At 32.3% G+C, this 23,209-nt stretch overlaps 1 protein-coding gene across 1 annotated transcript; it reads left to right on the top strand.

Moving 5' to 3' along the window:
• The first annotated feature begins 20,597 nt into the window (after positions 1 to 20,597).
• Positions 20,598 to 22,062, top strand: LOC149772451 (protein meiotic P26-like). Its single transcript, XM_089947805.1, has one exon. It carries the CDS (start codon positions 20,604 to 20,606, stop codon positions 21,741 to 21,743), a length of 1,140 nt encoding a protein of 379 aa, XP_089803931.1. The 5' UTR covers positions 20,598 to 20,603; the 3' UTR covers positions 21,744 to 22,062.
• The last annotated feature ends 1,147 nt before the right edge of the window (positions 22,063 to 23,209 follow it).

The following is a 23,209-nucleotide window of genomic DNA, read 5'->3' as shown; positions in this document are numbered from 1 at the left end:
TATGACTAACAGTTTTTAAAGCTACGTTAAAAATCCAAATCACACATACACACACACACACACACGTCACCCTTTCAGGAGTCTTTATACTTGTCCAGTCCTATGACAAAGGTAGTTCAGTGGACTACAACTAAATACGCTGCTTCAGGTTCTCTAAGTATTACCATGTCAATATATTTTATACATCTGCTAATATAAACGTATTTCTTCATCAGCATTAAAATCAGATACCTCCGCCTTTTTAGGATAGAAAGTCTGCGCTTGGTAACAATTTGCAGGCAGAGAGAGAAGATATTTATACAGTTTATACTGGTAAAATTAAATTTGATGTGTTATGAGTGTATGACAAATGATTAAGAGAACCACAGTGATTACAATTTTGAAGAAAAAATATCTAAGTTCTGCATAATTCTTTCAAAATAGGTGTGCATTTAGTCTCTTGATTTTTTTTAAAGAATAAAAACAAGAAAGGCTAGAAAGATAAAAAGAAGGAACGAATGAAATTAAGGAAAATGTACAGCATGTAAAAGGTACCGACTAAACGGAATGAGTGAGAGAGAGTTGGGGTGGTGGTGGTTAAAAACCACTATAACCAACATAAGTCATTTATTTCGTCCTGTTATTGAAAATTGTTCTCTCTTCCTTCACACTCATATTCAACCCTCTTTGACGTCTTTGTAACTCACGTGAGCTAGTAAAGAGTCGTTTTTGTTTGTTGTTAATGTTTTTCAACACATCTTGTTACTGCACCAGTTAAAATTACTGTTCGTACCAAAAATGTATGTAGTAGGTTCTTTCTTTTTGATAGTGGTTATCTATGTCTAGAGGATGATCGACCTCTGTTTTATAGCTCGGATCGAGCGAAAATTAGTATATGAAATTAATGGATGGAATAAATGGAGATCTGAGCAGAGATATATAATAGAACAGCACGAACATAGAATATAACAATTTAATTAATTAGATGAACAGAATAAAATTGTACAAGACCAATTGTAGGTTGTCGTCTACAAGAAAAATAAAGTAATTAAAAGTTTTAATAATGCAGTTAGAAGTACTGTTTTACATAGATACGGAAAATTTCAATGTCACGTATGCTAAGCCCCATCTATAAAGTCAAGTATAAACTATAATCGACCTGTTTTGAGAATAGTACCGAGGTCATGTGTTTTGATGTCTAAAGATTGCCGCGGGCTAATGTTAAACGCTTACGCAAGATTACATGACCGGCCGAAGACCAGAATCTGGAATCGGCAAAGGCGTTAGATCACAGACTTCTCACATATGTGTTACAGCTTAGTCCTAAGATCAGATGTAAGCCCGCGGGGGGGGGGGGGGGAGAAGAGGCGTGTTCTCATCCGTCCCCACGTTGACAGACAGCGAGAGGGACATTGTCCGCTAAGTTCGATTGGATCGGTTCACAGCGATATCCAATAGGAAATGATATAGAGGTGTGATTTACAATTTAGATCCGAATTATAACTAAGTTGATATATTCGTTTAGAATAGAAGTAGTCGGAGTATAGATTTCGATCAAAGCTGACTACAACCTCTGACCGAGAGGGAAGCATATTTTGATTATTCTGTCGGAATCTCCCCCCCCCCCCAGAGGATGTGGCTAGAAAAGGTGACTCTGCTTATACTGCTATTGGAATGTGTTGGAGTAACAACGGCCAAGAAAACAGGATCGGCTGTGAAGGTGTGTGCATTTGGTCAGCCAAAGATGACATTGTCTAACACGCCACTCGCGTGCCTTACGGATGCAGATTGTTGTGATACAACATACCGTTGTGTCCAGAGGAAAAGATACACGATTTCTAAAGTTTGCTGTCTCAAAAGTGCAAAGAGATGGATCGGGGTCACACGGAAGGCCAAGGAGAAGACGAGGGCACCACGATGGTCATGAAATAACTTCATCATCGACAGCTAACGGTGCCTATCACCAGTGAACATACACGTATATCAGATTATTTAGTGTATCGGTGCTGTGTAGACTATTGAATGGTTTATTGTATAGTAGGAATTTTGAATACTGCGGTCACAATTTTTGGAATTTGTTTGTTAGGTTGTTGCGTTTTTCATATAGTTTACTCCCCAGAATACATTTCCGTAACAGTATATTTGATATTTAAAGGGAAAATCGGGCCTAATGTACGGCGTGTTCATTTCATAGTTCATACAATAAATAGAACATTTTTGTCCTAGCATTCTTTCTAGGACAAATCAACCTTAAGTTTCGCCTTTCTAGAGCATGAAGGCAAAGTGGATGTCATTGTATTGTGTGTAGCTTGCACGTCTAGTGAACATGGTGTTAGCTTTAAGTATAGATGATAAACTGGTTATGTGCGCAAGAGATGACATGAAAGTAGTGAAGTGCGGGTAAGTGAGCTCACAGCATTTGTTATAAATGATTGAGTATGTAGTTTTACATATAACAAATGTGAGGTAAAGAATGAGCAGTGCTATCGCAAACGAAATATAACTTATTAATCATATGATGATTAAATTATACAGTTGTCACGTGCTTTGATTGATGTGTAATGAGACAAGTCAACTGCACGTGTCAGAAATCAATGTTGACCAGGAATGTGAAATCTAATCCAACAGCTTCGATCACAAGCCTATTCGTACTAACTTGTAAAACCAGTAAAAGAAAATTTAATAGTATGAGTATCTTTCCTCTATGTATACTCTTATTTTTAATAATTTATCGACATTTACAAGATTTTCATTAGAGTGATTCTTTTATAGGTTTTGTACCACTGTAAAGAACAGTCGAGTCGCCACTGACAAAAATACTTGTGCCTACAGTCGGCAAAATTACCCCCAAAATAAAGAAGCAATACGAGGACTGTATACTTTTGTAAGTGTAAATCCCAACTATTAAAATCCGGGACATGTGCTGGTGTTGCATCATGTGAAGAGAAATGAAATTAATCCAGTTCAGCTCAGAATATTGGGATACAGTCAACATGGCATGACACCGACAATTGAATTTCGTGCTAAATCGTGATAACTGATTGGGCTGGGTATTTCCTTCAAATTTAATTTCAGAAGTTTTCTTAATCCCTGCATGAATTCATAATTGTAAAAATCAGCAATTAATTTAATAATTTAAGGAATTAGTTCTTGTAGGAGGCATTATTGCATCATTCTTCAATTTACTTAGGAACTGTTAATCTGGTATTGTTTGGAAAAATCACCGTTTTGATGGCTTAGTTTTCTCTCAAGGAAATATATGTATACTTCTGTTATCAGCCTGTTGTGTATCATGTTTGAATAAAGTATTCATAAAGGTTATACAAAAATATAAAAAATTATAACTTTCAAAACTCTAAGAAAAATTTAGTTTCGCCTGGGAAGATTGATGAGGAATAGGATTACTCCGAGAGAAGCCACTCGTAATTTGGCGGTAAAACTTACAGAGGTGGATTCTAAAGAAAGACATAGCTTCGAAAAGGAAGCTTTATCGGAGACAGAACTTCTGGTTCGATTGAGTCCCGAGTCTTCAGGAGTTGGAGACGGAAGTATGACTAGCCGAAACAGTCGAAGTCGACGGAAGTCTAGTCGGTGGAGAAGGAAGTGGAAGAGAAGGAGAAGGAATTCGGAGAGAGTCGAGGAGGAGGAGGAGGAGAAGGAATTTGGAGAAAGTCGGGTAGGATGGGGAGAAGGAATTTGGAATAGGTCGGAGAGGAAGTGAAGAAGGAAATGGGAGAAAGTCGGGGAGTAAGAGCTTAAGAAATTGGGAGAAATGGGAGAGAGAAGAATACCACCGATGAGCAGAATACAATGACAGGTGGAAATCGAGCTTACATTGCTAATAAAGTGATGCAATAGGCTATTAAAGGGTCGAGCGGAAGGAGTGTAATTGGAAATTTGAATCATTTGTTAACTGAATTATTATGAAATTGTTATTCATTGAATTTCAACCTTTTTGTATATTTAACTATTTAACCGTCGGCATTGCTGACTGGGGGCTCGGAGCTTTACATACATCTTTCACTAATTAAACTTCCAACCAAAATCGACTGGGACTTCTATAATAGTTTAAATAAAATATTGGGAGCACTCACCCCAATAATAATAATCCCCACATTCATCACGAAACCTAGTGGGCCTTTCGAACTTTAATTGTCCGGCATGTCTTCATTACCTGATGATTGGTTGCTGGTCATTCTCCAGAATCAACACAGTTTGTCGGTTAGAGTCGAATTGCACAGGAACACTCTTGTTCCCTCTGGCCTACTCCTGTGTCACCGCCATTAGTGGCTTCGAGGTCGTCCAGTCTCTTATTCTGTCGTCCGCTTTTATGTTCTGTCGTCCGCTCTTATGTTCTGTCGTCCGCTCTTATGTTCTATAGTCCGCTCTTATGTTCTCTCGTCCGCTCTTATGTTCTGTCGTCCGCTCTTATGTTCTGTCGTTCATTCTTATATCATTTTCCCTTTACAAAAAATAAATGCGTCCTAAATCTTTCTTAGTTGTTTACTTTTCTTAACAGGTAAATTAACTGTATTCATCCAATAGAACTAGTTACCATTACTAATTGATCGATAATATACAGTGTGCTATAGCTTAACGACCATTAAACCCCTGCAATGTGAACTATTAATCACTATCTTGAACTAAATGTCGGACACATGCACACATACGGTTGTAATTACCGTACAGCCCACAACGCTGTTCGAATGTTAACACACATACAATTCAAAGGTTAGAAGAATCCACATCGTAGTTAAACAAATAGATCAAACAAAATTTGATTCTTAGTTTATACTACACTATCGCTAAATAAACATTCATGGACATAAAGTACAATACAACCTAATAATAATAATCCATTTTTAGCATAAATTATATCAATTCAAATAAATCGGTTAAAACATGTACCTTAAGACTCATATGAGGAAATATTATGTATGAAATTAAGACAGTACATTTTGCTTTGCTTAAGGGATTCGCTCTCTTTTTACTCCGAGCAGATTAGTCTCCTTACACCCCTGGTTACGTTTCTCTCATAGCTTATCAACTACATGTCCTCTGGGCAAACTTTACACGCCTCGCTTAAAAACTAGACTGTCTGTTTTGCCTTGTAATTCAATTTAAAACACGAGACTTCACCTGGAAAACAGACCCCAAAAACCGTTAACTTACTCAATCAGAACTCATGCTTATCTATCCGTAATTAGTGACACACGCCCCTCCAGGGATGGAAAACTCTAAATTTTTATCGCTTGCTTTAATATACCTATCTCTGCAGAGTTTCAGCTTCTGACAAATAGTTCTGCAAGTATAAACGTTGTTTCTGCAACATTTGAACTCTTGGAATTCGATATACAAAACCCATTCTTCACCCCTGTTCATTTTTTCCTGACATAGTTATCAAACGGAATCTCATTAATAATTAATCAAATTAATTAGAAGATGCATTCAAATACTAGCCTCCCAAAACATGCCACGGATTTAATTTGTAAAAAATCATATATATCAATTTACAATCGTTGTATGCTACAACGACATCTGGAAAATTCACTCTGTTACACTGTATTCACATGTTAAAAAATAAAAGCTAATTTCTCTTGTCTTTTGAAACTGGATTCTAAGAGCCAGATATAATCAAAGCACTGAAAATACTGAGAAGGTCTACGCCTTGCTCTACATTCTTTCATTTCTTTCTCCGCTATTTAAAATAAATAAGTTTTGATTTGTTCCCTTTTCCTGTCGTAATAGCCGAATGCCATCTTACATCACTGCCATGACAAATTTTGCAGGTTTTAATCAAGTACTTATTTTTCAAAGTATCCAGTCGAGATACATTAGTAATGTGATCTTCGCTATTTATTATTATATGATATAAATACATTAGTTAGAGGGTTTTCGATATTTATTATTATATGATATAAATACATTAGTTAGAGGGTTTTCGATATTTATTATTATATGATATAAATACATTAGAGGGTATTCTATATTTATTATTATATGATATAAACACATTAGTTAGAGGGTATTCACTATTTATTATTATGTGATATAAATACATTAGTTAGAGGGTATTCGATATATATTATTATGTGATATAAATACATTAGTTAGAGGGTATTCGATATATATTATTATGTGATATAAATACATTAGTTAGAGGGTATTCGATATATATTATTATGTGATATAAATACTTTAGAGGGTATTCGATATTTATTGTTGTTGTTGTTGTTGTTGTTGGGTTTAACGCCATTTTTCAGCACATGATAGGCTATACATGGCGGCCAGTATTAATGGTGGAGGAAGAACTCGGGAAAACCCCGGAAAGAACCACCGACCCATGAGAAGCTACTGGCAAGCTTTCTCACATGCCCACACTGGCTGAATCGGAGACTCGAACCCACGTAGACAGAAGTGAGATGGCAGTGATCCGTAACGGAAAGCGCTTTAGACCACACGGCCACTCGGGGCCCCTCGATATTTATTATTATATGATATAAATACATTAGTTAGAGGGTATTCGATATTTATTATTATATGATATAAATACATTAGTTAGAGGGTAATCGATTATTTATTATTATGTGATATAAATACATTAGTTAGAGGGTATTCGATATATATTATTATTATGTGATATAAATACATTAGTTAGAGGGTATTCGATATTTATTATTATATGATATAAATACATTAGAGGGTATCGATATTTATTATTATATGATATAAACACTTTAGTTAGAGGGTATTCGATATTTATTATTATATGATATAAATACATTAGAGGGTATTCGATATATATTATTATTATGTGATATAAATACATTAGTTAGAGGGTATTCGATATTTATTATTATATGATATAAATACATTAGAGGGTATTCGATATTTATTATTATATGATATAAATACATTAGATGGTATCGATATTTATTATTATATGATATAAACACTTTAGTTAGAGGGTATTCGATATTTATTATTATATGATATAAACACTTTTAGTTAGAGGGTATTCGATATTTATTATTATATGATATAAATACATTAGAGGGTATTTTATATTTATTATTATGTGATATAAATACATTAGTTAGAGGGTATTCGATATTTATTATTATATGATATAAATACATTAGAGGGTATTTGATATTTATTATTATGTGATATAAATACATTAGTTAGAGGGTATTCGATATTTATTATTATGTGATATAAATACATTAGTTAGAGGGTATTCGATATTTATTATTATATGATATAAATACATTAGAGGGTATTCGATATTTATTATTATATGATATAAATACATTAGTTAGAGGGTATTCGATATTTATTATTATGTGATATAAATGCATTAGTTAGAGGGTATTCGATATTTATTATTATATGATATAAATACATTAGAGGGTATTCGATATTTATTATTATATGATATAAACACTTTAGTTAGAGGGTATTCGATATTTATTATTATGTGATATAAATACATTAGTTAGAGGGTATTCGATATTTATTATTATATGATATAAATACATTAGAGGGTATTCGATATTTATTATTATATGATATAAACACTTTAGTTAGAGGGTATTCGATATTTATTATTATGTGATATAAATACATTAGTTAGAGGGTATTCGATATATATTATTATATGATATAAATACATTAGAGGGTATTCGATATTTATTATTATATGATATAAATACATTAGAGGGTATTCGATATATATTATTATATGATATAAATACATTAGTTAGAGGGTATTCGATATATATTATTATATGATATAAATACATTAGAGGGTATTCGATATTTATTATTATATGATATAAATACATTAGAGGGTATTCGATATTTATTATTATATGATATAAATACATTAGAGGGTATTCGATATTTATTATTATATGATATAAATACATTAGAGGGTATCGATATTTATTATTATATGATATAAATACATTAGAGGGTATTCGATATATATTATTATATGATATAAATACATTAGAGGGTATCGATATTTATTATTATATGATATAAATACATTAGAGGGTATTCGATATTTATTATTATATGATATAAATACATTAGAGGGTATTCGATATATATTATTATATGATATAAATACATTAGAGGGTATTCGATATTTATTATTATATGATATAAATACATTAGAGGGTATTCTATATTTATTATTATATGATATAAATACATTAGAGGGTATTCGATATTTATTATTATATGATATAAATACATTAGAGGGTATTCGATATTTATTATTATATGATATAAATACATTAGAGGGTATTCGATATTTATTATTATATGATATAAATACATTAGAGGGTATTCGATATTTATTATTATATGATATAAATACATTAGTTAGAGGGTATTCGATATTTATTATTATATGATATAAACACTTTTAGTTAGAGGGTATTCGATATTTATTATTATATGATATAAATACATTAGAGGGTATTTGATATTTATTATTATGTGATATAAATACATTAGTTAGAGGGTATTCGATATTTATTATTATATGATATAAATACATTAGAGGGTATTTGATATTTATTATTATGTGATATAAATACATTAGTTAGAGGGTATTCGATATTTATTATTATGTGATATAAATACATTAGTTAGAGGGTATTCGATATTTATTATTATATGATATAAATACATTAGAGGGTATTCGATATTTATTATTATATGATATAAACACTTTAGTTAGAGGGTATTCGATATTTATTATTATGTGATATAAATACATTAGTTAGAGGGTATTCGATATTTATTATTATATGATATAAATACATTAGAGGGTATTCGATATTTATTATTATATGATATAAATACATCAGAGGGTATTCGATATATATTATTATATGATATAAATACATTAGTTAGAGGGTATTCGATATATATTATTATATGATATAAATACATTAGAGGGTATTCGATATTTATTATTATATGATATAAATACATTAGAGGGTATTCGATATTTATTATTATATGATATAAATACATTAGAGGGTATCGATATTTATTATTATATGATATAAATACATTAGAGGGTATTCGATATATATTATTATATGATATAAATACATTAGAGGGTATCGATATTTATTATTATATGATATAAATACATTAGAGGGTATTCGATATTTATTATTATATGATATAAATACATTAGAGGGTATTCGATATATATTATTATATGATATAAATACATTAGAGGGTATTCGATATTTATTATTATATGATATAAATACATTAGAGGGTATTCGATATATATTATTATATGATATAAATACATTAGAGGGTATTCGATGTTTATTATTATATGATATAAATACATTAGAGGGTATTCTATGTTTATTATTATATGATATAAATACATTAGAGGGTATTCGATATTTATTATTATATGATATAAATACATTAGAGGGTATTCGATATTTATTATTATATGATATAAATACATTAGAGGGTATTCGATATTTATTATTATATGATATAAATACATTAGTTAGAGGGTATTCGATATTTATTATTATGTGATATAAATGCATTAGTTAGAGGGTATTCGATATTTATTATTATATGATATAAATACATTAGAGGGTATTCGATATTTATTATTATATGATATAAACACTTTAGTTAGAGGGTATTCGATATTTATTATTATGTGATATAAATACATTAGTTAGAGGGTATTCGATATTTATTATTATATGATATAAATACATTAGAGGGTATTCGATATTTATTATTATATGATATAAACACTTTAGTTAGAGGGTATTCGATATTTATTATTATGTGATATAAATACATTAGTTAGAGGGTATTCGATATATATTATTATATGATATAAATACATTAGAGGGTATTCGATATTTATTATTATATGATATAAATACATTAGAGGGTATTCGATATATATTATTATATGATATAAATACATTAGTTAGAGGGTATTCGATATATATTATTATATGATATAAATACATTAGAGGGTATTCGATATTTATTATTATATGATATAAATACATTAGAGGGTATTCGATATTTATTATTATATGATATAAATACATTAGAGAGTATTCGATATTTATTATTATATGATATAAATACATTAGAGGGTATCGATATTTATTATTATATGATATAAATACATTAGAGGGTATTCGATATATATTATTATATGATATAAATACATTAGAGGGTATCGATATTTATTATTATATGATATAAATACATTAGAGGGTATTCGATATTTATTATTATATGATATAAATACATTAGAGGGTATTCGATATATATTATTATATGATATAAATACATTAGAGGGTATTCGATATTTATTATTATATGATATAAATACATTAGAGGGTATTCTATATTTATTATTATATGATATAAATACATTAGAGGGTATTCGATATTTATTATTATATGATATAAATACATTAGAGGGTATTCGATATTTATTATTATATGATATAAATACATTAGAGGGTATTCGATATTTATTATTATATGATATAAATACATTAGAGGGTATTCGATATTTATTATTATATGATATAAATACATTAGTTAGAGGGTATTCGATATTTATTATTATATGATATAAACACTTTTAGTTAGAGGGTATTCGATATTTATTATTATATGATATAAATACATTAGAGGGTATTTGATATTTATTATTATGTGATATAAATACATTAGTTAGAGGGTATTCGATATTTATTATTATATGATATAAATACATTAGAGGGTATTTGATATTTATTATTATGTGATATAAATACATTAGTTAGAGGGTATTCGATATTTATTATTATGTGATATAAATACATTAGTTAGAGGGTATTCGATATTTATTATTATATGATATAAATACATTAGAGGGTATTCGATATTTATTATTATATGATATAAACACTTTAGTTAGAGGGTATTCGATATTTATTATTATGTGATATAAATACATTAGTTAGAGGGTATTCGATATATATTATTATATGATATAAATACATTAGAGGGTATTCGATATTTATTATTATATGATATAAATACATCAGAGGGTATTCGATATATATTATTATATGATATAAATACATTAGTTAGAGGGTATTCGATATATATTATTATATGATATAAATACATTAGAGGGTATTCGATATTTATTATTATATGATATAAATACATTAGAGGGTATTCGATATTTATTATTATATGATATAAATACATTAGAGGGTATTCGATATTTATTATTATATGATATAAATACATTAGAGGGTATCGATATTTATTATTATATGATATAAATACATTAGAGGGTATTCGATATATATTATTATATGATATAAATACATTAGAGGGTATCGATATTTATTATTATATGATATAAATACATTAGAGGGTATTCGATATATATTATTATATGATATAAATACATTAGTGGGTATTCGATATTTATTATTATATGATATAAATACATTAGAGGGTATTCGATATATATTATTATATGATATAAATACATTAGAGGGTATTCGATGTTTATTATTATATGATATAAATACATTAGAGGGTATTCTATATTTATTATTATATGATATAAATACATTAGAGGGTATTCGATATTTATTATTATATGATATAAATACATTAGAGGGTATTCGATATTTATTATTATATGATATAAATACATTAGAGGGTATTCGATATTTATTATTATATGATATAAATACATTAGAGGGTATTCGATATTTATTATTATATGATATAAATACATTAGAGGGTATTCGATATATATTATTATATGATATAAATACATTAGAGGGTATTCGATATTTATTATTATATGATATAAATACATTAGAGGGTATTCGATATTTATTATTATATGATATAAATACATTAGAGGGTATTCGATATTTATTATTATATGATATAAATACATTAGAGGGTATTCGATATATATTATTATATGATATAAATACATTAGAGGGTATTCGATATTTATTATTATATGATATAAATACATTAGTTAGAGGGTATTTGATATTTATTATTATTATATGATATAAACACTTTAGTTAGAGGGTATTTGATATTTATTATTTTCTTGACAATACTATGGAGTTTTAACCGTGCAGCAAGTCATTTTAACTTAAACATTGATGTATCTAATTTTAATCTCTATCTTCACGTGTATCAATAGCAGTTGAAGATGGGTTTGGCATTCAGTATCAAATATATTTCTCTATCATCACAAGAAAAGGACAAAAGACACTGTGAAACGTACCTACTTCTTAATTAAAAGGTGGGGAGGGCATGCTAGTGCTTGGTACATGTGCATACCATTCGTTCTGACCCTAGCTTCTAGCCATTCAATTGTCAAGAGGTCGAACTAAAAAGAAAATATTTTTTTTTCTTCTCCAGATTCTCTGAGTGCCTACACTTGGATGACCACCTCGTGTTAACAGCTGAGTCATCTGGAATACGTTGCATAAAATGCCTGGACATTGAATCAATACACTATAGAGTTCAAACTTTATTTTGAAAACAGAAAACGAATCGGCTGCTTCCTTAAGAAAGACGAGAGAAGGGGCGGTGTAATAAAGTTGAGCAAGATATGTAACACTCAGACTTCGGTCTGAACTTCATGTCAAATTTATCACAAAAAGCATCCACAGAACATGTGACACAACGGGTATAATGCTGATTTTATCTTAGACAACCTCGCGTATTGCAAGCACACGAGTTCCAACCTGCTGAGGACTCGTGCAACATGATTTTCTTTAACTGAAAAACACTCGTTAACTGACCGTGCTACTGTTGTAGTAGATTAACGTAAATGGGGAATAATTGCAGGGTTTAATTCAATTGATTTTCTATCATTTGTTAAAGTTTTGAGATTCATTTTAGGAATTAGTGAATTAATAGCGTTAAAAAATTTGGTTTATTCCTTTAATTCATTTTCTACTGATCATCACCAAAGTAGGTATATGAGGCAGCTTGGCAGAAGCTTCCAGTTGATCGCTGGTTCTTCCCCCGAATTGCCCGGGTTTTTCTTCCACCAGTTATACTGGCCGCTATGTATAGCCTAGCTTGTGCTGAAAAATGGCGTTAAAGCCACGACATCATTAAAAATCTGTGATACAGGTCAATTTAACCACATCAATATTTCTCCTTGGTTCTGTAGTGTAGAGGAGGTCAATAAGATTTTCAGGAGCTCAAATCTTACCCTCGAAACCTTCAGATGACCTTTCTATGTTATTTTATATGCATTCAACTCATTCCAATGAGCGACTACATCAGATAATATTTAATGCCCTATATTATAATCAAAATCTTACAAAACTGATTCAGCATCCAAGTCAATATTCAGGTAAACAAATCCTATGTCAAGCAGGACAGTTTTGGTCTTAATTCACGATACCCTAATATGACCTACCACCCAGTGCTGGTGTATTCCTCCTACTCCAAGATATACCTGTCCATATTAACGAGTTAATTCGGTTGACTTTGATCACTTCATTCAGCACATATCTAAGTTATGTACATTTCATCCGGGTAAAGATCATTTTGAAGTGGTTCTATGCGATATAACCGCGAAGGCAGATGACTTTCCAACACCTTATAACTATAAAGTGTAGGAATTCACGAGTTTCAGAAGGGATGATCAAAAGGAGAGAGAGAGAGAGAGAGAGATGGCTAATTAAAATCCAAAAGCGTTGATATTTTATTTCATCTATATTCATTAGGTTTGTACGAATCTAAAAAATAATTAATGTATAAATGTTTGCTGATTTTCGCCATTAACGTGTTCCGTTTTTTTATCCTTTGGATTGTCGTCTGCCAATAGGACTGTGGAAAGTCGTAGACAGGTACCATCTTCTCACTTAAACAATGAAATACTTGTAAGCGTTTAACAAAGTTTGCCAAAACTGCTTTCAAAATCAGTGTGTGTTTTTAAAAAATCTATAACGCATTTTGGGGTTCTTGCCATTGCTAGATATATTTAAATGTGCACATAAATTAAATAATATGAAGTGAACTAATCTTTGTATTTACAGTGTGAGTACATGTATGGACGAACATAAGTACTGTCATACTCATTTGTTATCAAAGTACTGAGAGTACATATTTTAGATTGACGGCTTCATGATGTCGAATAAGTATTGTGTGTTCTGTCCTTTTTTCTTTCTTGCTATCGTATTAGTCTAAGCATAATCGCTACAATAAAGACGCGAGTAGTACGTTATATAAAAACGGAAACATAAACAGCATTTAAAACAACCCAGTCGGTGTATCCCCCAAAGAAGAAAGAAAAGAAAAAAAACCCGTCTTATCCTGAAAACTACATATAACAGAAGGATGCGCTTTGTACTCTTGTTTGGTCAAGGATGATTCTTGTAATCTGGTTATAAACAATCCTACTGGTTCTGTTTAAAACCACTTCAAAAGTTTGTTTTCCGGTCTAAAGTATAGTGCAGATATAATGCAAGAATTTTATATAGCAGCTGTTAATTGAAGTTTATTGAGTTTCCTCTAAAGAAGATATTTACCATTTTCTTCCGAAAGCGAAAGATAACAACTAAATAACAGGTCAAACGTTTAATTTAATTTTACAATGTTATACTTCGACTCTACAGTGTTCTCGCCTACTGTAAATGATAAAGACCAGCATATCGTTCTGTTTCGAATCACATGCATTAGCAGCCGACCTGGCTGTTGTTGCTGTAGGGTTTAACGCCATTTTTCAGCACAAGATAGGCTATACATGGCGGCCAGTAGTAATGATGGAGGAAGAACCCAGGAAAGCCCCCGGAAAGAATCACCGACCTACGAAAAGCTACTGGCAAACTTTCTCACATACCCACATTGGCTGAATCCGAGACTCGAACCCACGCAGACAGAGGTGAGATGGCAGTGATCCGTAACGGAGAGCGCTTTAGACCACTTGGCCACTCAGGGCCCCCGGCCGACCTGGTAACCTGGACTCGCCACTTCATGTGCAGGCAAGTAGTTGAGTAGACAAATACTGATGTCTAGCAGGTTACAATTTCACGAGTGGAAATATTACAGTACAAAACATATAATTGTCTCTCTTTCCATGAAAAAATCAGGCAATATGCCTTTTCAGGATACATAACAAATATTATGAAAATAAGTACGTATTTCTGGCATCGCAATCCTGCATTGCCCAAAGAAAATCTCACTTGGAATCACAATGCCCTCGAATAAGATACATTTATATAGTTTGTTAGAAACGACCACCCACAGAAAATCATTCAAACACTCCCCACATATACCACAGCTAGCTTTGACCACGATACGGTCTGTTGACATACCGTTCCCACAAAAGTGAATAGGAATGTGCATTTGAAAGACATTTGGAAATAGAAGGCAATAAGCTGAGAAGGAAAAAATGCATGTAGAAAGAAAGGAAAGAAAGAAAGAAAATACATGTAATTACTATTTCTCAGAAAGTTTCTTGTTTCAAAATACATGTGATAGATTGCATATCACTTCACGTCCCAGCAAACCTGACTTCGACTTTTTCGATCATAAACTTTGAAGCAAAAATATATAGTAGACTGTTATTTCACGGAGATATAACAAATTGTTGCTGCAGTTTACTTGATCGATTGAAACTTTATCGTTATACAGAACCCAAGTATGGTGACAAACTTTATCTGTTTTTAAAAAAAACACTGAGCCGTAAATGTAAATTTTCGACTTGAAAACATTGTCGGTAATATAACTAGTGTCCGCGATTATCTGACCTTTGTTGGTTGATGTTGATGGGTACAACTCTGTCGGCCACTCAACTTGCGCGACACTAAGAAATAAACTATATAAAAATTCACGTACGACAAAATCAAACTTCAGCGAAGTTGTATTTGTTCGCGTAACATAAAGCATGCCTATACAGTCTTTAATCTTCTTACACTCAGTGTACACGACATCAGAGGTCCAGTGTCGGTTTCCAAACTCTTTTATTTAATTAAGCCCAAAACACAAAATTAATTTGTTAAAAATCCTATTCTTTTCCCAACGTATTGCTTTGTCTTTCATTCCTTTCTGTCATCATCTCAAAGTAAGGTGCTATTGTTTAAAGTTTTTAGTTGTTGCCGTAGCCTATTACTTTATACCATTTCAACGTTTAGATGGATCTGCAATTATCCAATCGTCTCCGTACTGCGACTTCGATAGGACTCTATTTACCTTGTGACACTTCCTTGTTAGTCATAGTTTAATCGATTGTTTTATGCGTCTTTTTCACTCCAGGAGATTACAAAATAGAAAATCTACCTTTTCCATTCTTCTGTCATTTTAAATAACTATTCCATCATAAATATACTTCTAAAATAATGTTCTGCCATTAGGTCACTGATTAGCCTTGTACCTACCCCGTTTGTTGCTAGTGCACAGGTTGTATTACCCAAAAGAACGAGAGTGATTACCAATGAAGATCTACGGTGAGCTGAAACAGGGAAAGCGAGCTATGAGCGGTAAGAAAAAACTCTTCAAAGATTCCTTCAAGTCCTCTAAACACTTCAACATTGACCATGAGTCTTGGGAAGATCTCACACAGGATCGCTCCACTTTACGGAGTATCGTCCAAGCTGGATCTACAGACATTAAACAGAGAATTGCAGAGGCAGTACAATAGCGCGAGCAACGGACTGCAACACGTTTTCTATTGATCAAACAAACCAAAGCGACATCTCAAGTCAAATGTGCACAGACAGTTCAAAGCACATATTAGCTTGATCAGTCACTCGCGTACTCACAGAAACCAAAACAGTTAGTGACGTCATGGTCATCTTCTTACTCGAGGGACGAACAAAGACAGCCAAGTGCATTCACTAAAACGTAAAATCCGGTTCAACCTTGTTATCATTATATTAATCCGCAATAAATTCGTAGCTACTTTACAGTTATCGAATTTATGAAAAATCCGATAATCAAAATAAAGTCCAAAATTTAATTCTTACAGGATCGCAACATGCTCTATTTACTCCTTTTCTCTTCACGTGACGTTGCACCAGGACATTTACCTAATGATAATGGTTTGGATTTACATGCTATTGTTCGTGTTTACTTTACTCAGATTACTTTTATAATTTGCATTTACTCAGTTACTCCACACAATAATTATCAAAATATATGTTAAAAGAAATGTGCCTGCATGCGAAGTCACACTTTTTTAGAAGCAGTAAATTAATTATTATCCACACAAAATCAATATAAAATCCATACAAGATCCACCTTTCACATCCAAAATCTTGTACATATCGGCTGCTTAAGAAAAAATTAGAAATAAATAAAGATCTGCTTCGTTTATTTGCTGTTGATTCGGATTACACAAACCAAATCAACAGACTGATCACGGACAAGATGTGTTAAGTGATATGGTTAATTTGTCAGGTCATTTGTGATTCCAACGCACATTACAGATGTTATGTTCCGTTTAGTATATGCATCACTGTTTGTGGATAACAGCTGCTCATACTTTTACATCATCCTTGCTATTTTATAAAACCATGTGTCCGATAATTTGGAATCAGGTCACAATTAGTACTTCCAGTTCAGCACCTACGAATGTAGTTCTAGTCTAATTTTTAGAGCATATTTTACTTTCTAATTTCGGTGGTGATAGAAGAGTTATATTTATACATTTTTACTAGGGACTTAAAGGTCATTGTTTATTCTTGAGAAAAATTAATCGTGTTCAGGCTCCTTTTGCGACTGAAAATACAGCGAGTGTACTCTCTCTCTCTCTCTCTCTCCCCCCTCTCTCTCTGTTTCTCTCTCTCTCTATCTCTGTTTCTCTCTCTCTCTCTCTTCTTGATCGATCGATCAGATAAAGTTCAATAGATCTGCCAGCGCCGACATGGGAGTACCCATTGCAGGCACCAAATGCAGCACCCTCTATAATAATATGGCGAATCGTGTGTGTCGAAAGTTGTGGTAAATTGAAAACTGATGTCAGCTAAACTGGTGGTCCAGTTTCTTTTCTTCAAAGGCATGGGTACGATAAAGGCTAATTCAGCTCAACTACAAAAAATACACCAATCTTTTTAATAAAGATTGATAAGGATGGGCTTTGTACAAAAAGATTCAGCGTTTATCCAATTCAATTGAGACAGCAGTGCCACGAGCATGCATAGTAGGACTTCTCAAGGTTTTACGTTTAGGTTTTTCTTTCTGGATTCGACTACGTTTTGGTATGTGTGTATTTACATACGTACGTTGTATACATGTGAACGAGAATTCTTGTCAAACTCGCTTGAAAATATACATAGTTTTTTTATTTGGTTAAGTTTTTTTAACTGAAAATACTTTTGCGCATTCATTTGCGTTCATAATATTTTTGTTATGATATGTTTATAATAAATATCGTTTATATTAAAATATAATAAATTCAATAACAATAATAGTAGCAGCAGAATATTTACTTACCCAAGAATATCAAATAGGCTTTTTAATAAAACATTACTGTACCCTGTATGTTTCTGCCTAAATATGGCGCCCGATAGTCGAATAACCCCTCGACCTTCATCAAGTAAACACTAACCGCTTTCTTGGCTGGTTAGTATTTTCACTAACTGAACTTTATCACTGCAAACGATACGACATTATCAAGTTGGATAAGTTATTTATACCATTCGCGCATGTGTGTGTGTGTGTGTGTGTGTGTGTGACGGGGAGAGAGGGGAGAGGGTGTTGCCACAAAACTGGCAAAAAAGTAAACATGGTAAATTGATATTTCTGTAACTGCCGTAGATACATCGTATGATTCATTTCTTTATTCCTCAGTAAGTTGACCTGTAGTAATGAAATACGTAAATATTGCAACTAATACTCTAGAATATTTGCTTGCCAGAAATTAATACCTTCTAACGATATCAAGGATATAAGAAAAACACAAACCGTAGTCGTTTCCTTCATCAGTTTATGCTTTCTAACCTGATTGTCACCAGGGTATCCCTAATACTGTCATCTTGTTTGCGTATCAAACAAAACAAGGTTTTCTTTTCTAAAACGGGCATGGGCGAGTCTATTTTTTCCAACAACAGGAATGATTTTGTTTTAGTTCTTCGATAAGATTTGAATAATTTAGTAGCATTGGGAGTTAGATACCTTTGAACCCATGGATATAAGAGTTACGCCGCTAGCCTCTTCTATTTTCTAATCGGAACTTATCCAGAGAATGATAACGATAATTAGGAGCTATATAGCCCTAGATGAAATATATGATAAGTATGTTCCTTTGATTAGAGACCGAATAGAGATTAAATAAGCGTTCTAGCACATCTTTTTTGGCAAAGTCAGAATTTGCTATTACCATTTCTTTGATGAACGTTATAAACAGTAACAAGTAACCTTTGCCACTGTCTACTGGTAAAAGTATAAACCTAATAATATTCGTTGCCCCTAATGTTTAATACCTTCGCATGATTGACACATTTCATTGATGACACATTGCCTGCAAGAAAGGTGCAACTTTTGTGATAAATAAAGTGAAATTATTATACATTTATTTTGCCAGTGTGTACCTTTGTTAAAAACTTAAATCAGAGAATCACTGCTATACTGGCTACCAATTAACAATTCACATGCGCTCAATCATGTTACACGTAATTGTTTTGTCGTGTATTGTCATATTTTCAGTAAAATATAGTATATATTTGTCAGCCTTTATTAGTCATTCACTCAGTCAATCTGTGCTTGTAAACATGTATATGCATATGTATGTATGTATGTATGTATGTATGCATGCATGCATCTATGTATTATGTATGTATGTATGTATGTATGTATGTATGTATGTATGTTTATTATTATTACGCAGATAATTCATGATTATCTATGGTATAGAACAATGCTAAGGCATGATATTAGAACTTGAAAACAGCTTAAAACGTTCAGATATTTTGAATTCTTTAAAATATAAGCGATTTGCAGTTTGTATTAATTTGACGAATTCCAGTAAATCAAAATCAATCATATACCCAAATTTACCGAACTCTCCCAAAGAAGTTCAGAATGCGATTTCGTACCATGTAACGTTTTCTCCAAATCGGTCGGGTATAGTATCATATGAGTATTAGAACAAAAGCAGGAAACTTCTAATGGTAACTTGATTTGGGGGTTTTACGTCCTAAGACTATGTATATCGATCTTTCTGGATATTAGGTTTCACTCCTTTTATATCGAGGCGCACACTTCGATTACGTTGTGTCCTTTAGCAAAGGAAAAAAGTATATGTCGCATATATACTTATCAATGCGTCATTGATTTCTAACAAAGAAGCATTTCGTGATAACTGAATTCAAGTCTAATGGTACAAGCTGACAATTTGACGGTTAATTTGGTTCATAAATCGTTTGATTCGAAGTTATACCTGAATAAACTACTGAAAGCTAAGAGTAAAGTTCTTTTAAATCACCTTTAAGTCATGTTGTGTGTCCTTTTCAATACAATAAAGTGCGCCTAGGACTAACTTTATATATGATATGGCCAACACATCGTCGGTCGATGTGAACTCCTTACGTTGTCCGATGTGTTTAGAGTCTTTCAAACACCCTAGAGTGTTTCCGTGCATGCATACATTCTGCGAGGATTGTATAAAATCTTACATTTCTAATCAAGATGGAGCTAGTGAAGAAAGAACAGAAATCAAATGTTACGTATGCAATCGAGCTACCCGAGCTCAGACCAAGGGTCTCGCCGCGGCGGAATGGGCCAAAACTTTTCCCGTTAATAATTTCGTTTCTATTAATCAGAATATAAAGAAGAATGAAGAGAGAAGATGCGATCCATGCTGGTCGAAGGAACTTCATTCTACGGCGAAGACTTTCTGCAGGGATTGTGGTGAACTACTATGTGAGGAATGCAAGAAATATCACAAGATGTTCAAGGCATTCAAGTCTCATTCATTGGTTGAAGCAGACGACGCGATGAAGAAACCAGAGGAGTCACTGCAATATCTACATCAACAAAATTGTGCGCAGCATACTGATGTGAAAGTGGAATATTTCTGCAAGAACCATGAAGTTCTCTGTTGTGCCAAATGTGTAACGACGGACCACAGAAAGTGTGACAGTTTGACGGAACTTGAACAATTTGCATTAGACATTGCACAGGATGGTAAGGCAGATGAACTGCGGTCAAAACTCACAGAGCTATACGCTAATCTTGCCACGGTCATTGTAATGTCAGAAAGAAACACAAGAGTATTAAAAACACGCACAAACTTTATCCTCGAGAAGACTAAAAACATAAAAGACCAAATTAACACCATGACAGTACAGTTCGAAGAGTCAATTACTCACCAATGTCAACAGCTGAATACTGCAGAAGATACAGCGAATGCAGAAACAAGAGCAAAGTGTGAATCTTTGAAAGCAGCTATTCAAGGATCGATTAAGTTTTTGGATGCAGTTTTACGAATGGGGAATGGTCTGCAAGCTTCAGTGACTATGCAGAAAATTTTAGAGCAAACAAAAGAATATGAATCAATGGTTTCCAAGGAAATGTTGAAAGTTAAAGAAGCAAAGGAAGTACAGCTTGGTGTCCCAGAGAATGCGGAGGAGTTTCTTCGTCAAGAAGGATTTCATCTTGTTGCCAGTAAAAATGCCAGGGTACAAGTCAAAGTTGGACAGAGTCTTGAAAAAGTCATTCGAGATTGTGAATCCTGACAATCTGCTTTATGTATGGCAGTTGCCAACAGCTTGCCTGTATTACTATGGGCCGGGGGTTGAGTGAAGTATGGAATTCTCTACTTCCATCTAGTATCTACTTCCAGCTAGTCGTGTTAAGATGGTGGTACACTGACAGCAATGTCATTTCACAACAGTATCCCAAACATATTGATGGATATAAATGAGCTTTGTATTAAACCTAATGCTCAAATGATCTTGATTGTTGTTTCAGCTACATCGTGTTAGTTATAATTAGCCAAATGGCCCCTTTACTTTTTTTAAAAAAAATTCTCAAACCATTTTAAACAGTTTGCGTCTTGCCTCTCAGGAGTCTGACTTTCGTTTGTATTATTTTTTTTCTCGAATTTTTTCTTCTTTCAACTTTCGCTTTTTGCAAGATTGTCTCATTAATCAAATATGTGTCAAATTTTCAATGGCGATAACTTTGAGCAGAGACAAACATTATGACAGTTTCTAAACGAACTATTAAGTCAATAAGCGAGTTCCATATTTATGGGTTTATTTGGTAGGAACACAATTATCTTTTGTATCATTGTTTCTCTTTACATTGATTGAACAGTATTATAAACAAACAATTAGATGTTTGGCACTTGATTTCAGGTTTAAACACCCCAAATTAAGTTTTAATTTTCGTTTTGCCATTGCACTAATTCACAATGGTGTAGTTAACCCATCCGCCCGTTTTTAATTCAACGACGACATGAAACGCTCCTGGAGAGATTGTTTACATGCGTAACATTAAAGGGAACTGTGTATATTAACATTCAAGTGAGCCAATTAAACTGCTGTATGACAAGGTAAGTATAATTACCATTAAAAGAGTAGACCTTTGTGTTGCTAAGACCATCTTTCTAAAATTGACCAACTCAAGAGAGATAATAAATCATGTAGGAGGCCATATGGATATCGACTCGGACGCTCGTATTCGCAACAAACTACTTTTCGTCTTCTCGTATTAGAAATTCACCATACATATTTATTTCCTTGTTATGGTAGTGGTAGTAGCGAGTTCGTGAAACTATTAAGCAGTTAGTTGGCTTAAGATACCGATCATTTTAAATTTCAGGTTGTGGAAGTGGTGTTTTTAATTGTACAAATCAAAACAAGATAAATATTCTTGAAAAAAAATCACTTCCCCTCCCCCGCCCCAATGCTGGCGTTTGTTATATGACGTACAATGCTGTCGGGCATTTCTGCGCACGTAAGGTTTCCGTTACCAATATTGAAGTAAAACATATATCGAATTTGACCGATTGACGAAAATAAAATACTGCAATGCTTACCATTTGAAACCACGGGGGTTCGTTACAAAGAAAATTAGGAGTATCCTTCAATGAATCAAGGAATGGGAGTCTAACCTGTAACAATATAACACAAGGAAAGACAGGAGTCCGCACCCCTGGGTAGTTCCAACCCTGCTATTTTATCCTAATTGCGTCTGC

This window comes from Sinohyriopsis cumingii, unplaced genomic scaffold (genome assembly GCF_028554795.1).
Source record: "Sinohyriopsis cumingii isolate HCF-2022 unplaced genomic scaffold, ASM2855479v2 utg001505l, whole genome shotgun sequence".
Lineage (NCBI taxonomy): Eukaryota > Metazoa > Mollusca > Bivalvia > Unionida > Unionidae > Sinohyriopsis > Sinohyriopsis cumingii.
This window is presented reverse-complemented; position numbering and strand designations above follow the sequence as displayed.

Excerpts from the sequence above, each read along its gene's own strand:
- LOC149772451 (XM_089947805.1), top strand. The coding sequence starts at position 20,604 with ATGTGTTTAGAGTCTTTCAAACACCCTAGAGTGTTTCCGTGCATGCAT.